The 13491-nt window shown below is 44.3% G+C and overlaps 1 protein-coding gene across 1 annotated transcript in view; it reads right to left on the bottom strand.

Annotated features, from left to right (window-relative positions):
• efcab11 (EF-hand calcium binding domain 11) overlaps positions 1-13491 on the bottom strand; it is a 90882-nt gene that overhangs the window by 68556 nt on the left and 8835 nt on the right. The window contains exons 2-3 of the mRNA XM_067367208.1: positions 12097-12192; positions 6672-6720 (exon numbers count right to left, since the gene is read on the bottom strand). Of these exons, the coding sequence (XP_067223309.1) occupies positions 6672-6720; positions 12097-12192 (145 nt within the window). The remainder of the gene's footprint in view (positions 1-6671; positions 6721-12096; positions 12193-13491) is intronic.

Here is a 13491-nt window from a genome sequence, read left to right on the forward strand (position 1 = left end):
CAGGGAAACATGTAACAGCGTTCTCGCCCAGAGCTCCTCTTTAAAATCATGGGCATCTCTGATTTGATGTGCTTCCTCCCTTATCACTTTAGACTGTCCCTGAGCCATTCCAGACCAGGTGGTAAGCCAGCATACAAACATTTCATGGATGCTGATTGAATACTGCATGAACAACTAAATATAAGTTTTGGAGATTCAATGACTAAATCTAAAGCTTCATATCTAATCTACTGCACCATTCTGTTTAGTCAAGCACTTGTCTGGGATTTGCGAATCAAAGGTCATCATAATCAAATGTTTTCCATACAAAGCCTGGGACGATGTTCATGTTCACTATCTAACTGCAGTTCTATATATACGGCTATGACATTTTCTGACTTTTCCTGTAGTATTCTCAGCAAATGCTGGTCATTTATGTAGGGATGCACACACAATAAAATTCTGGTCAATACAGATTATCTGATTATTACTTTAATGTTATGGCCATTATTCGATAAATGGTTGATAATAAATTTCCATACTTTTTCTATCCCAAAAAACAAAACAAAAAAAAAAATACAGGATTGTCCAGTATTTAAAGCTGCAGTCCGTAAGTTTTGCCTCTTTGTCGCCATCTCTGTTCGAAACCTGCAATTGCAGTTATCTGCGGAATTATCATCTTTATGTGGGTTGTGCATCGGCTCGGCTCCTCACCGCGGATGAATCTAATGCTTCGAGGAGAATGTGTGGCTGTCAGTCACCGCATCAGTGGATACTGTACTTTGGAATCACAGATTGTAGTCTTGAAAGTATGACCAAAATAAGGATTTTCACCGGAAAACATCATATGAAGAAGTAAGTAACAAATCTGCCACTTTTGTTCTGACCAACTGAGAAAAAAAAGCATTACAATAAATTGCAGCTGCTGTGAGAAGAAGGCTATAAATGATCCGCCACCTGCAGCATCACCACATGATATAGCCTACTAGCTGGGACTCGTTCTTTATGTAAACAGACGTGACGTAATGACGCATGCTTGAATTTCCAGCGGAAACCTACCAGTACCACCTGAATTAGAAAACATTATTACAAGCTTATCATTGTAAATTGGTTAGTTAGATAGTTTTGAACTCTGGCTGGTAATGCACTTGCTCAAAAATTGATTTTGGATCATTTTTAACCAAAAAAGCTACAGCAGCGGACAGCAGCATTAAAGGTATAATGCACACAGCACAGTTTGACAAAAAGCATGTTCAGTTGTTTACGGTGTACTGTCTGACTTAAAGCAGCATGCAGCCATTGACATGGGTGTCCCTTATTTTGCCACACTGAAGGTGGCAACCCTACAAATGCCAACAACTTCTTAATCAACAAACTATTATTTAAAGCCATAGACTTGTTACAGATCCCTTGTTTCCCTGGACTCCATTTCCCAGAATCCTCCTGTTCTCCTCACCTGCACACACTTCCCTTGTCAGTTCCTCATCATCACGGATCACCTGCACCTGGACTCTATTGTTAGCACTCCTATATATTGCACTCACTCCCTTCACTCCTTGATGTCTCCTTGCCTATGTTCATTAAAGTATCGTCTATTTGTGGAAATCCGTGATCTGCCTCATCTCTACATCGGCATACCGTAACAGAAGAACGGACCTTAACCAACTGGATTTCCACAGGAAAAAAAAAAAAAATATGGAGACTTTCCCCAGCTCCCTGGATCCAGCTCCTCCATCGCCTCTCACCCTAACAGCCAGCGAACGCCTTATCGGGCTCCTGCAGGTAGGACGTTCGCTGGAGAGGTATGTGGAGGAGTTCGTTGAGCTTGCTTACTTGACTAACTGGCCCGACGCTCAGTTGATCTCCCTGTTTTTGGATGGATTGGATGATGACACTATCCGTTTTGATGAACCTGTTTTTTGTTTCTCCTTAAGCGAAACTATCAATTTAATTTTGTGGTTGAATGGCTCCAAATTCTTTGTGGAAGAGGTTCAGGATCAGTGTTGTCGTCCGGTCCATCCAGAAACACGGTTGGCCGGGCCAGTCAGTCAACCTCCGGCTTCCTCCGCACACCTTTCCAGCGAACTCCCTGCCTGCCCCAGGCTGGACCCATATTCCTCTACTGGGCCCAGTAAGCGGAGGAGGAGGAAGAAAGCTGCCCCAATATCTCCAGAGCCCGCTCCAGTATCTCCAGAGCCCGCTCCAGTATCTCCAGAGCCCGCTCCAGTATCTCCAGAGCCAGCTCCACTCCCCACAGAGCCAGCTCCAGTGCCTGTGGGGATTTTAATTGTATTTGAGGGGATGAAATGGCCCTCAACCCCAGTCTCCTCCGAGCCAAGTTCTCCAGTCTCCTCCGAGCCAAGTTCTCCAGTCTCCGCCGAGCCAAGTTCTCCAGTCTCCGCCGAGCCAAGTTCTCCAGTCTCCGCCGAGCCAAGTTCTCCAGTCTCCGCCGAGCCAAGTTCTCCAGTCTCCGCCGAGCCAAGTTCTCCAGTCTCCGCCGAGCCAAGTTCTCCAGTCTCCTCCGAGCCAAGTTCTCCAGTCTCCTCCGAGCCAAGTTCTCCAGTCTCCTCCGAGCCAAGTTCTCCAGTCTCCTCCGAGCCAAGTTCTCCAGTCTCCTCCGAGCCAAGTTCTCCAGTCTCCTCCGAGCCAAGTTCTCCAGTCTCCTCCGAGCCAAGTTCTCCAGTCTCCTCCGAGCCAAGTTCTCCAGTCTCCTCCGAGCCAAGTTCTCCAGTCTCCGCCGAGCCAAGTTCTCCAGTCTCCGCCGAGCCAAGTTCTCCAGTCTCCGCCGAGCCAAGTTCTCCAGTCTCCGCCGAGCCAAGTTCTCCAGTCTCCGCCGAGCCAAGTTCTCCAGTCTCCGCCGAGCCAAGTTCTCCAGTCTCCGCCGAGCCAGCAGCGCCAGTCTCCGCCGAGCCAGCAGCGCCAGTCTCCGCCGAGCCAGCAGCGCCAGTCTCCGCCGAGCCAGCAGCGCCAGTCTCCGCCGAGCCAGCAGCGCCAGTCTCAGCCGCCGAGCAAGCAGCGCCAGTCTCAGCCGCCGAGCAAGCAGCGCCAGTCTCAGCCGCCGAGCCAGCATCTCCAGTCTCAGCCGCCGAGCCAGCATCTCCAGTCTCAGCCGCCGAGCCAGCATCTCCAGTCTCAGCCGCCGAGCCAGCATCTCCAGTCTCAGCCGCCGAGCCAGCATCTCCAGTCTCAGCCGCCGAGCCAGCATCTCCAGTCTCAGCCGCCGAGCCAGCATCTCCAGTCTCAGCCGCCGAGCCAGCATCTCCAGTCTCAGCCGCCGAGCCAGCATCTCCAGTCTCAGCCGCCGAGCCAGCATCTCCAGTCTCAGCCGCCGAGCCAGCATCTCCAGTCTCAGCCGCCGAGCCAGCATCTCCAGTCTCAGCCGCCGAGCCAGCATCTCCAGTCTCAGCCGCCGAGCCAGCATCTCCAGTCTCAGCCGCCGAGCCAGCATCTCCAGTCTCAGCCGCCGAGCCAGCATCTCCAGTCTCAGCCGCCGAGCCAGCATCTCCAGTCTCAGCCGCCGCCGAGCCAGCATCTCCAGTCTCAGCCGCCGCCGAGCCAGCATCTCCAGTCTCAGCCGCCGCCGAGCCAGCAGCTCCAGTCTCAGCCGCCGCCGAGCCCTCAGCTCCAGCCGCCGCCGAGCCAACTACTCCTGTGAACTGTGTTCTTGAACCCTCCAGCCCAAAGACTGTTTCCCCTCCCTGCCTCCCTCTCCCGCCTCCGTCCACTTGTCTTTACACTGAACCTCCACCTCAAGCCCCCTCGCCCAGATCTCCACCTCGGACCTCTGGGCGATTTACCTACACCCCGGCTCCAACCTCCCTCTGCTCCACCGTTGTCCAGCAGTCCACCAGTGTCACCAGTCTCCATCCTGCCCCCGTTCACACCTTGTTCCTTCGTCGGCCTGCCCTCACTTCTGGACTGCACTCCTCCGTCTTCGCTCCGTCACTCCGTCCCTCAGCTCCAGTGGGCCTCCTCACTCTCCCCAGTGTTCACTTTGTTGTATGTCATCTGTCTTACACTGCGGCCTTCTGGAGCACCGGCTGCGCTTCGGTCGGCGGAGCCGCTGGTTCCGCCATCTCCCGCCGGTCCTTCAGCGCCGCCTGGGCACTACGGCATGAAGCCTTCGGTCCCTGACCCGCCATGTCTGCCCGCTGCACCTGACCCGCCATGTCTGCCCGCTGCATGTCTGCCCGCTGCACCTGACCCGCCATGGCTGCCCGCTGCACCTGACCCGCCATGGCCGCCTTCAGCCCCTGACCCGCCATGGCCGCCTTCAGCCCCTGACCCGCCATGGCCGCCCACGGCTCCTGACCCGCCATGGCCGCCCGCTGCACCTGACCCGCCATGGCCGCCCACGGCTCCTGACCCCCCATGGCCGCCTTCGGCTCCTGATCCACCATGGCTGCCCACGGCTCCTGACCCGCCATGATTTTTGGACCTGCCCTGGAGACCTCCACTCCAGTCTACTCCTCCCCCTGCTCCGGTTTGAGGTCTCCAGGGCGCCCGCCCCCCTCCCGGTTGTTACATCTACGGCGCGAGGAGGCGCCTACCGGGAGGGGGAGGTACTGTTACAGATCCCTTGTTTCCCTGGACTCCATTTCCCAGAATCCTCCTGTTCTCCTCACCTGCACACACTTCCCTTGTCAATTCCTCATCATCACGGATCACCTGCACCTGGACTCTATTGTTAGCACTCCTATATATTGCACTCACTCCCTTCACTCCTTGTCCATTCTCTGTTGTGTTAAGCGTATGTTTGATGTCTCCTTGCCTATGTTCATTAAAGTATCGTCTATTTGTGGAAATCCGTGATCTGCCTCATCTCTACATCGGCATACCGTAACAAGACTAGGGTAGCAGTGCCGTATTTAATTTTGGACAGAAATAAAAACAAGGCTGTGAGGGATATAAGTCCAGTGTGTTTAATTAGCATTGTTGTTTAACAATATACCGACTGTTCAGCTGACATCTTTATAAAAGACTTTTATAAGCAGACAAAACCTCCATATGAGTCTTGAAAATTACATATGATCTAGGACCCAATCCCCCAACCCATGCCATATTGTAAAGACAGTAAGGCTATCCCTAATGCTGCCTTCACATGCTATCGGAATTATCATAAATGCGAGTTTCCTAGATAAAAGTTGCACATGGCAGTTTACCGCTGGGAAGTTCAGAACTAATTTGATACCCAAATTCCCAAGATGGGCAGGCCATAAACTTTAAACACAGAGGAAGGGAGAAATACTGCTGTAGCAGGTATGATTTTGGTGTTTTTTTCCCACAACAGCTAGATCGTCTCGTCTTGTCATTAATCTAGCACATATTACATATATGATTAAACATTTGAAGCATATGTTTTATACACAGTGAAAATAGCCTGCATTTGACCGGAATTACAGAATCGTCAGCAATCGTACAATCTAGATATCATTGTGAATGTTTTTATGGTTGTCATTGCATAAAATGCTAAAAATAATTTTGGCTTTATTACAATTTTCCCAATAAACAGGCAAGAATAAATCTGATGTCCTCCATGATTCCTGTTCATTGTGACAACAAAGCACTTAAATGAAACGTGCTCGTAATTGCGACTTCTTAAGTGGGAATTATGAAATTTCTCATAGGATGTGAAGACAGCATAACTGCCTTGTTTTCATGTCAAATTTAATATGGCGCCTTCTCTGACAAAGGTCTATGGCCTAGTGGTTACCACATGTACTCTGGCACATCAAGCTGTGGCGTTCATGGGGGCAATGCAAGTTTGAATCTATCTTGCATCATATCCCTAACAAACAGGCCATAAAATAAACATCTGTTATTAATCATCTTTCAATTAACCACTGTGGATGGATTTCTGAATCAACAAAATCTTCATTCTGAAGCTTTCAAGCCTCTGTGATAAAAACAGAAGCACAGAAAAGATAGATGATAGGACAGAGAAAGGGGGTGAGTAGGCTAAACAAGTGGCAGTAGTATTGTGAACGCCGTGTACAGTAGCATCGAAGCCTTAAGTGGCCTCTTTTCCATGCAATGAGCCTGCCAAAGCATTTCACTACCGAGTCTAGTCAAACCTCCCACTCCACCACCAGCAGCCCTCTCCTCCCGACCATCACTAATTTAGTAATCACATGAAATTCAAAAGAGGGGCAATTTAATTCACCATTTGCTCTGAGCAAGATTTAATGGTGGAATATTTCATCACACAAAGCATGCCACTTTAACTAGATTATCTTATGCTTTCCCACAGGGCAGCATACAAAAGCAATTTGCTTGTGGGATAAAACAAGAAACAAATTACTTACTAATCTAGGTCTTCAACCATTTAATGTCTTCCTCAAAATGCTGTCCTGCCAAACACCCATTTTCCTCAGTGTTTCTGTCTGTCAAAAGGGCCCGTAGAAATCCTGTATGCATTTCACGGCAACATTATTTACCGCTGTTTGTCAGGATTTCATTACTGGCAATGTGTAAAAAGATTACACAGTATCTACATCAAGCTCCTTTTCCTTTCACTTTGCCTGAGTGGTATAAAATTTCGTTTTCCACATAGAAAAATAAATCAGGACAGAAATTGTGCATATAATTTTGGAGTGCACATCAGTGTGGGTTGAGCGTCTGCTCAAGGTGAATTGCAAAAGACTAAAATACACAGCGCTGGCATGTCTACAACTGTAAAATTTTTGCCTTACCTTGACAGTCCTTAATAGTGCCATTCCCCATCAAGATATTTGTCTCTGACTGCAAGTGAAAATACAAAATGACTGCTAAATTATGATTAGAAATATACAAAAAATTACCCAATACAAAAACATTACAAAACTTACACTATGATGAAATAAATCTGCATACTTGACACCAATTTTCCACTATTTAAGTATTGAAATCGTGTTTTCCCTCAGTAAAATTGTTTTGGAATGGTTATCTAACCATGACGCCATTGAGTAAAATTAGATTAGGCTTGTTTGAGATGAGCAAAATCTGCACCAAACCGTTCGCCGTTGATCACCGTGAAATGCATTCTGGTTACAAGTGTGTCTGGGGCTGCTTCTTAGACAGTGACTTGTTGCCTCGCTGCCTTATAGACCTTATTCTCCAGAGAAACATGCACACAGTCGTCTTTAGATTTTTGTCTTTGAACTTCCGTTTTTGCAGTAGCTCTGTAAATTTCTATGGCATCGCTGTCAAAGAGTAATTAGCTGGTGAAGTGGATATACTTATTGTAAAGTTAACGGAAGTTATCATGAGCATTGTAATGTATAAAGCGGATGTCTTAAAGGATTAGTTCACTTTCAAATTAAAATTTCCTGATAATTTACTCACCTCCATGTCATCCAAGATGTTCATGTCTTTCTTTCTTCAGTCGAAAAGAAATTAAAGTTTTTGATGAAAACATTCCAGGGTTTTTTCTCCATATAGTGGATTTCAATGGCCTCCAAACAGCTGAAAGTCAAAATTACAGTTGAAGGTCAAAATTACAGTTTCAGTGCAGCTTCAAAGCGTTCTACACGACCCCAGACGAGAAATAAGGGTCTTATCTACAGAAACCATCACTCATTTTCTAAAAAAAATTTAAATTGTATACATTTTAACCATAAATGCTCATCTTGAACTAACTCTCTTCTTCTCTATTAGAATTCTTACAGTGTAGATGCTGCTAAGTGTATTACTGCCCTCCTCGGGTCAAAGTTTGAACTAAATTGTCATATACAACATGCTAGTGCAAGTATATAACAATTAGTTCAAACTTTGACCTGTGGAGGGCAGTAATACATTTAGCAGTGTCTACACTGCCGGAATTCTAATAGAGAAGAAGAAGAGAGATAGTTCAAGATGAGCATTAATGGTTAAAATGTATAAAATTTAAAAAAAAAAATTGGGGGGAAAATTAGTGATGGTTTCTCTAGATAAGACCCTTATTCCTCGTCTGGGATCATGTAGTACGCTTTGAAGCTGCACTGAAACTGTAATTTTGACCTTCAAACATTTGGAGGCCATTGAAGTCCACTATAAGGAGAAAAATCCTGGAATGTTTTCATCAAAAATTTCTTTCGAATGAAGAGAGAAGGACATGGACATCTTGGATGACATGGGGGTGAGTAAATTATCAGGAAATTTTCATTTGAAAGTGAACTAATCCTTTAACAAATTTCAGGAGACCGGGAAGATTTTAAAATGATCAGTTCATTCTTAAAAACGTAAGATCACTGTGTAAATACAAACCGGAAGACAAAAGACAAAAAGCGCAGTGCTGAAAAGGGGCAGGGCTACATAAGGTCTATAGGCAATGGCTGCATCTGAAGACTGAAAAATGCTGCCTTACAAGATGCATTACAATGTAGGAAGGCATCAAGGCACATCCGAATCCAAAGTTAGCTTCACTTCCTGTCTCGTGACATGCCTTCATCTGATGAATTTCTGTAGATGTAACCTTCGCTGCCTTTGATATCCCACAATCCTGTGCTTTCCATTCTATGACAGTTGAGCTGAAAAATAAAGATGGCATCTGAAAGTTGCGGTTGGTGTTTGTGTGAAAATGTATGTTTTTGACCATTGTTGTCCACTCTCATGAGAAATTACTATTGCATTAATTAAATATTCGCTTAGAATGTTTTCTTTATGCGCAAACGCTAGGGGTGGGAGAAAAAAAAAAATCTATGTATTGCGATTCTCTCTCTAACAATTCTGGATTTGAGCTTAGTTGTTTACCTCAGATCCACGATAACACTGCGTGTGCTTTGAAACTCCCGTATTCTGATTCCTCACACACAAACACCACTCGAACCTTCCATAACATAATCTTCCATAAAGGTCAGAAAGGTTGAAGTGAATTACAAGGACATTCACAGGCTCCACTTTGCTTGATGTTACGCTTGCAGTGAGTGGTCTCGCCCTCCGGTATTTTCCTTACAAATGCTCTTCAAAGGTATAATCTTTGTCGTTTGGAATGCAGTGGGCTTTCAGTTTCAAATCCTCAAGTGCACTATGTGAAGAGTGCTTGTGCATACGGCTGTGTAAGCAGTTAAATGTACTTGCATCTCAAAATGCTTTCGTGACATGAAATTAATGTAAGCACAGTCATTTATGTCGTAAGGGAATTAACGGATAGGACAAACCACATCTTATATTTCAAAAGAGATCTGTGCATTAGCATGACTGCAGAACAGTGTCACATAACGTGCTGAATGAAGTTCACGAAGATGAGGTTGAACAGGAAAAAAGGATCTTTAATAACCAAAACTCAGAAATATCTCAAGGAATATACTTAACACATGCTATCACATTGATGAAGACTGACAACAAATGACAGAAAACTCAGAACTTAAATAGACAGATCAAACAAAGGGAGCTAATGAGATAATTAAAGGATGCTGAACATAGTCGTAGTTTTTGTTATTTTTGTACCAAAATGTATTTTCGATGCTTCAAAAACTAACCCACTGATGTCACATGGACTACTTTGATGATGTTTTTATTACCTCTGTGGACAGTCTACCGCACATACATTTTCAATGGAGGGACAGAAAGCTCTCGGACTAAATCTAAAATATCTTAAACTGTGTTCCGAAGATGAATGAAGGTCTTACGGGTTTAGAAACGACATGAGGGTGAGTCATTAATGACATAATTTTCATTTTTGGGTGAACTAACCCTTTAATGTTTTATAACTAGGCCTAGTTTGACGCTGGATTTGAAGATAGTTTGAAACTGAAAGAAGGATCGGTCTCAGCGATAAAAGATCCTGGTCATGATTCTGAACTTCAGGCAGTAAATAAACCTCATCAAAAATGTCCGTTTTGTTGGGAATCGGCAGGTAATTGTGACAGTATGCCTCCATGAGCTTGAATGTTTTCGAAAAGAAGCAGTACAGCTGAATCTGTCTTTTAAAAATCTGATATAAATCTTGAGTATCTCTATAGGTACTCAAGATTAACATGCGATTGGTAGAAATTGGGTGTGATATGTCCCCTTTAATGATCTACACCAAAATGGAGCGAGCTTTGGTGGTATGTGATAAATAAACAAATATTTAATTACTACAATAGTAATTTATCTCTAGAAATGACACCAGAAGTGGAAAACTTTGGTCAAAAACATACATGTACACACATACTGACCAGCAACCGAAACTTTCAGATGCCATCTTTCTTTTGCTGCATTCACGCAATGTCGTAATTACCATAGTCTCAAGATGACAACATGATTCGGAGCTGCACATCCTCGGACTGGGAATTCTGCGTTTCTAAAGGTATGCTCACGCCATGTCGTAGTAACTGTAACTACAAGATTCTGGCTCGTAAAAAGCGTTCACTTCCTTGTAGGGCTCTTAATTGACTGTTCGCAAAGAACCGCCTCCTTTAGTTGCTGTTGCTACGTCCGACAAGCCGTGCCGATCTCTCACCACACAACATGTTCTCACACAGTGAAAAATATATTGCGGAGCAAAGAGAACACTGACAACGTGTCAACAGACAAGACAGAGCAGGTTACTTTGGATATGAAACAAAGTCTCAAATTTCAAATTTTGTAATTTTACAGAAATTAATTTATATACCATTTTTTGGCTCTTTAATGTATCCTGACAGATCACCTCAGTTCAAGTGGCTCGTGAACCGATCATCTCTTCCTACTAGTTCATTTATAGCATCAAATAAACATGACTGAATATCATAAGGAATGTTGTTTCAACCGCAGAAAGAACAGTACACACCATTGTTCAAGTTCACCAACGTTAATCTGCTAACTCATAGACATAATGTATTTATTATGTCTATGTACTAACTCCGCTGAGTGCTTTATCCACCATTTTGTCCGACTCTGCATTATGATTGGTTAGGTCGCCTGTCAATCAAACCCCAGTCGAAGCTGGGAGTTTTTGAAAGCTCCGAATTGTACCACGGAGCCGCTGTACCACCTGACCGCTGTAGATTCATTTAGGCATTCATAGTGGTGCCATCCTATGGGTGCCATAGAAGCGCATAATTCCCAGTCCGAGGACGTGAACAGGTCCGAATATAACGTCACATGTTCTCATCTCAAGATAGTAGGCTTGTTCGACTTGATGCAGCGCCGCACAGACCGACCAGCGGCTGACTTGAAGCAGTGTATGCGAAATTTTGTCCGACTTGACACAGTGCCGATGCCATGTGACTGTGATGTATGGCTTCAAAGTACTGCGAGAGCGATTTGAGAACAGCCGCCTGAGTCAGCCAGTGCAGTTTCTCAAGAGGAGCTGCACGAGCTCTGACGACGACACAGCTGTTTCACGAGTGGCCGGATTCACCGCATGACAACGATCACGTTTCGTGTTTATTGTCACGCCTTCAATTCCACTAATGCTCACAAATCTGTATTTTTATAACAGTTAAACCTCTTCATGTAGTCGCCTAATGAGCAGCATCTGAAAACTAATGCTGCCTTCATGTGCTGTTGGAAATTTGATAATTCCCACTTCTAAAGTCGTGATTATACAGAGCCCCGGATATGACATGCAGGAAAAAAATAGTAGGCTAAATCGTGCGCACGATTTATAAATCAAGGGAACGGAATAGTAAATCGTGCACACTATTTAATTTTTTTTCTTGCATGTGCGGGGCTCCGTATGATTACGAGCTGATCGCATTCTAGTTTCAAAATGGGAGGGCAATCCTGTGAATTTTTAACCTACGTTTTAATGATATACAGCAAAATAGAGTGAGCTTTGGTGAGAACTAAACAAATATTTAATTGCTGTCTCTCTAGAAAGAAGTGGAAAACGTTGGTCAAAAATGCTGCCTTCAAAAATCAATCATATGGAGGTAGGAAGTGAAGCTAACATTGGATTTGGACGTGCCTTGATGCCTTCCTTACCTTGGAGTGCGTCCTCCGAAGGCAGCATTAGTACAGTTTTTGATCATGTGATCCTGGGTGTGGCGTCCTCGGAATCACGATTCATTTTGAAAAGTGAGGTAATTTATTTAATTTAGTTTGAATTAAATGGGTAATACCAGTTTTATACTTTCCTGTTCTTTGCATTACACACCACAAAAAAGATACTTTATCAAAAGTTTATTTTCTGTTAATATGACGGTATATGTATAGAGAATATCAAGTGATTCTGATTTTCTGTAGGCCTACCTTTGATGGCTTGTATCCAAAAAGCATGACAACTGCTATCTTAAGATCTTCTCTGGACAAATAACTTTTCTGACCCACATCACACTGATGGAAAACCTAAAGTACATAAACATGGACATTACAGTCAGGAGTTGATCTGCAATCTTTATTAAGTACGTACACGTATGTATGTATAACCCTAATAGTGGCAGTATTAAGCAGAAGTTTCAGAAGTTTTTTTTTTAGTAGTGGACTGTAGAGAGCGACCACATTGAATATTTACAGGATTTTTAAAGCTGCAGTCTGTAAGTTTTGCCTCTTTGTCACCATCTCTGTTTGAAAACTGCAATTGCAGTTATTTGCGAAAATTATCATCTTTACGTGGGTTGTGCATCGATCAGTCACCACATCGGTGATACTGTACTTCAGAATCACAGATTGTAGTCTTGGAAGTATGTCCACTATAAGCATTTTCACTGGAAAATGTCATCTGAACAAGTAAGTAATCTGCCACTTTTGTTCTGATCAATTGAGAAAAAAAGAATTACAATAAATTCCACTGCCAATGGTGATTAAATCTAACGATAGATTAGCTCATCAGGGCTCGACAATAAGCACTGCCGATGGCCTGGGGACAGTGCGAACTACTCTCGAGACAGTAGACGGAAAGGTGCGATATATATCGTCTATGATATCATAATTGTTGATTTAACGATCTGATATTATCGATTATGTCCCTCACTTCACAAAAAACAAGCAAAAAAACTTCCATTGAGTGCACGCATACCAGTGATGCGCGGGTCAATGTATAAACAACCCGCACCCGACCGACGTTTTCAACTAACCCGCCCGCAACTCGGACCGCAAAAAAAAAAGAAGAAAATATTGTACCCGACCCGCTTCCTGACCCGCATTTTTTTAAAAGCAGTAAATGCTCATTGTAGCGTCATTGGGCCATAGACGTAAGAACCCCCCATCAGCCTCCTTGGCCAATAATATCCGGCCTGTGGAGGAGAGAAATATTTCAGGACCTGACGTGGTGCCCTCAGAGGTGCAGCGGCGAGAGCAGGCAGTTCTTGAGGCGGCCCATCATTTTCCATTTCAGCTGTCAGATGCATATTATTGTTTATGTTTCGACCCTGCTTAAAGAATTAGCCTAATCAGCAGGTCAACTGAGAGAAGGCCCACTTTTGGAAAAGTGTGAAAGCCCTTAGGAGCGCAAACCGTTCTTTTTCTGAATGTTGTAGTGTTATGTAATAAAGGCTTGATTTATTCATTTATTTCGTTTCATTTTCTTAACAATTAAGATGCTGCATGTGTTTATCCAGTCTAATCGAAGTGCGCGTCTCTCCCCCGACTTTCCCAACAAAAATCCCGCCCCCTCTTAGAAAATACATAAAACTGACATTACTGAGC

This window comes from Chanodichthys erythropterus, chromosome 18 (assembly GCF_024489055.1).
Source record: "Chanodichthys erythropterus isolate Z2021 chromosome 18, ASM2448905v1, whole genome shotgun sequence".
Taxonomy (NCBI): Eukaryota; Metazoa; Chordata; class Actinopteri; order Cypriniformes; family Xenocyprididae; genus Chanodichthys; species Chanodichthys erythropterus.